At 41.1% G+C, this 3,878-nt stretch overlaps 1 protein-coding gene across 1 annotated transcript; it reads right to left on the bottom strand.

Annotated features, from left to right (window-relative positions):
• Nucleotides 1-2,528: 2,528 nt before the first annotated feature.
• On the bottom strand, nt 2,529-3,468 carry LOC138988313 (signal peptidase complex subunit 2). The gene has a single exon (XM_070372955.1). The coding sequence runs from the start codon at nt 3,459-3,461 to the stop codon at nt 2,781-2,783; it is 681 nt and encodes a 226-aa protein (XP_070229056.1). The 5' UTR covers nt 3,462-3,468; the 3' UTR covers nt 2,529-2,780.
• Nucleotides 3,469-3,878: the final 410 nt, after the last annotated feature.

Raw genomic sequence — 3,878 nt, 5'->3', positions numbered from 1 at the left:
GATGTGCAGTAATTCTGATGTATGTCAGAGACTAAAATAAGGCTGCAGATATTTTGTACAGTGGAAAACAATGGTAGATCATTTTTGTGGGATATTTTAGCTAATCAATGAGACTGTTTCAAAGGTCTATCCCAACAACTCAGAGCTTTCCCTTTAGACTATTGGCTTTTTACTTACTAAAGTGAAAAGTTTTCACCATCTCAAATAAGGCAGCCACACAGAGAGTAAGTACAGTTATGCCTTAAATCTGTTGCTCATGTTCTGTTAACTGCAGATATCTCTGCATATGTAAAACAGTAACTTTGACAATAATTCTTTCTCTGAATTTATAATGTGGCCTTTACTCAGTGACATATCCTCTGCCTCACCCAGCTAACACACACACACACACACACACACTGCTTATGTGACCACCAGTCATCACTTTATGTTTGTAAGACAGAGAAACATGCAAGGGACACATCATGACAGATGCCTAACAAATGAGCCAACATGAAGAAGATTTGAGTAGCATTTTCCTGATGAAAACGGATTTCTAGGCTTTATCTCCCTTGGAAAACAGAGTCAGAATCCTGGATGACATTTATTTTTATTAAAATTGAACAAACATTGGTCTTAAGTTAATGTATAAGCTGTTGATTCTTTCATGTAAAACAAATAAATAGCAAATCAGAGAACAGGATGTAAAAGTAACAGCAAAAATCTTTCATGGCTCTTACTCTCCTGTGGCAATCAGACAGCAAGCTGATGCCAACCCTTGTCTCTGGATTTATGAAAATCCTGAGGGAAGGAAACAAATCACACACTTCCCCTCTTCACTTACTCTTACACTAGTACTGTCAAAATTGTTTCCTTCTGTTTTTATATTATTGATATTATTGATATTACTTTTTATAATTGGTAAAGAATAGTTGCTCAGTCAAGTAGGTCCAACTCTGCGACCACATGGACTGTAGCTCCTCAGACTCCTCAGTCCATGGGGATTCTCCAGGTAAGAATACTGGAGTGGGTAGCCATTTATTTCTCCAGGGGATCTTCCTGGTCCAGGGATCAAAGTCAAGTCTCCTGAATTGCAGGCAGATTCTTTACCATCTGAGCCCCAAAGAATATATAGGTAACAGAAATTCAAAGAGTACTTAGGTATTGTTTTGGTGATATGAAATTTCTCTTTTCTCATTCTTTTTCTAGTGGGAGAAAAAAGTGTTCATGGTTATCGATTATAGATGGTGAGTCAGTACTTTAAAACATGCATACATGTACAGATGTGCACATATGCACACATACACACACACACTTGAAAGCAGAACATTTATTTGGGTTCAGGATACCAGAGTTCCAGGTCCCAGAAAGTCTCTCAGAAGACGTGTGCTGGAGGTAGGGGCTCCACTGGGTTAACCAGATCCTCTGTTCCCTGGAGACTGATGGCTAACAACTGCATCCCCATCTGCAGACAGAACTTTTCTTGTCTAGGCCAGTCAGTGGTGGTACAAAGGAAGGCCCTTTATAAATTGGTGATTGACCTGCCCTTGAGTCAGGTTCTGGTCAATCTTGATTTTATATTTCTTCCCCAAATATTATCTCTTTTTTTTCTTTCTAAATTCTCTCACTCCAAAAATGTTGAACTCCACTCCATTTCCTCTGTGAAGTTTTCTGTGGCAAGGCCAGCACACACTGATTTCTTACTTCATCTTATTTCTATAGTGTTCAAACCTCTACACATTCCTAAATGCTTTCTAATTGACAAATTATCTTCACATATCTTCCCTTATTCAATCATCAGGGATGGTACAGGGAGGGAGGTGGGAGGGGGGTTCAGGATAGGGAACATGCATACACCCGTGGCGGATTCACGTTGATGTGTGGCAGAACCAATACAATATTGTAAAGTAATTAGCCTCCAATTAAAATAAATAAATTTAAATTAAAAAAAAAAAACTGCTCCATGATCTTGTGAAAATAAGTATCATTGTTCCCACTTCACAGTACAGAAGGCCAAAGGTAAGAGCGGATGAGTGATTTGCTTTTTAGGTCACAATGCTGGCATTTCCAGAGAAGGCAATGGCACCCTACTCCAGTACTCTTGCCTGGAAAATCCCATGGATGGAGGAGCCTGGTAGGCTGCAGTCCATGGGGTTGCGAAGAGTCGGACATGACTGAGCGACTTCACTTTCACTTTTCTTTTTTTTTTTTTTTTAAAACTAAAAATGCCATTGGCTTCTTTAATTGGTTAAAAGCACAAAACGTAACAGGCAGAAAGTCTCTCTTAAACAAATTAAAAAGCTATGTTTTTCCCCCCAATTCTCCCCAAGTCAGATATATACACACCCACAAAAAATGGTGTGTGAAGGGAAACTGTCATACACAAGAAGTTGTATTCTGAATTAAGAGCTGTTGAAACAGGAATTAACATAAAAAGTCAGCAACAGGTTAACAATTTTAAAAACTGAGTCTTCAAATGCTGCATGGCACAAAGCTATACTATATAAAAAGTACTGCTAGGTATGAAGGAGGAAGTCTGTACAAGCAAAAATGCTTTTCCAGAAAAGCAAATCAAAACAATGCAATCAGCAGACCAAAGAGGCTATAGCTAGATATCAGAGCTACAACTTCTCATATCTGAGCTAGAAGTTTCTATTTATCCAGAATGGGCTAAAATTTCAAGACAAAACAGGGACATTTTTAACATTTCTTACTTTATCCATATTAAGTTCTCTGTTTCTTTCTCCCTCACCCCTTAATTCGGCAAGATCCAGCCAAAAGATGGCTGCTTTTAGAAGCAGCTACTTTATTTTTCTTTCTGTGGCAAGACTGTCGTGGAGTCTGGATATCTCAGGCTCATATGCGTCCATGACCAGAGTCCCGCTGTGGTCAAAAAACTTAGCAATGGACTTGGTGAACTCAGCTTCCCGTTGCTGCTTCGTTCTTCCACTGATGAAGGTCAGTTTCAGAGTGTATTTATCATCGAACCTTTTGAGACTGGACGAGAGTTGCCAGATATCATCAGGATCCATGCCTGTAGGATCTTTCCTGTGGGCCACGAGAAAAATGCTCTTCTCCTTATACGAAGTATATATGGTCAGGATCCCCATCATCACAAAATAGGATATAACACACAAGGCCAGAACAGGTTTGGACTCTGGGAAGGGATGCATATAATCCCAAATCAAAGCCACGATGGCGAAGAAACAGGAGATGGTACAGATGATGAGGCGACCATCAATTAGACCAAAATTCTCCACATACTTGTACTTTTCCAGAAGTACCTTTTTGGCAGAATCATCCAAAGAATTTTTCACAGCTGATCCATCCCATTTGTCAATTTTTACAGGCTTATCGTCAATCTTCCACTTGTCCAGTAAACCGCTACGGCTACTGCCTGTCCCACAGCCGGAGCCACCGCCAGCCCCACTACTGCCTCCGCCACCACCGGCTCTCCCGCCCTGAGAAGCTGCCGCCGCCATCTTGCTTCTCACTTTCACTTTTCACTTTCACGCATTGGAGAAGGAAATGGCAACCCACTCCAGTGTTCTTGCCTGGAGAATCCCAGGGACGGGGGAGCCTGGTGGGCTTCCGTCTGTGGGGTCGTACAGAGTCTGACACGACTGAAGCGACTTAGCAGCAACAGCAGCAGCAGCTGGCATTTCATGAGCTGGGATTTAAATCTGTGTGGTAAGTCCATACTTGGTGATGATCTTGCCACTTACACATTTTGCCTTCAGGATGCACTCAGTGCTGTGTCTTTTAGTTAAATTGTGTGCATGGAAGTTTTGATTTGGGCTTCATACTTGCTGTGGTAGATATTGTGTCTTCTCTATCCCAAGGATGTAGGCAGGCCTTTAAGTTCTTTGACTTCAGATCAGATCAGTCACTCAGGGTTC

Source organism: Bos mutus, chromosome 6, assembly GCF_027580195.1.
Source record: "Bos mutus isolate GX-2022 chromosome 6, NWIPB_WYAK_1.1, whole genome shotgun sequence".
NCBI lineage: Eukaryota > Metazoa > Chordata > Mammalia > Artiodactyla > Bovidae > Bos > Bos mutus.
The sequence above is the reverse complement of the archived record's forward strand: the minus strand, read 5'-3'. Positions and strand labels throughout refer to the sequence as shown.

Coding starts and splice junctions, on each gene's coding strand:
- LOC138988313 (XM_070372955.1), bottom strand. CDS start 3,461: ATGGCGGCGGCAGCTTCTCAGGGCGGGAGAGCCGGTGGTGGCGGAGGC.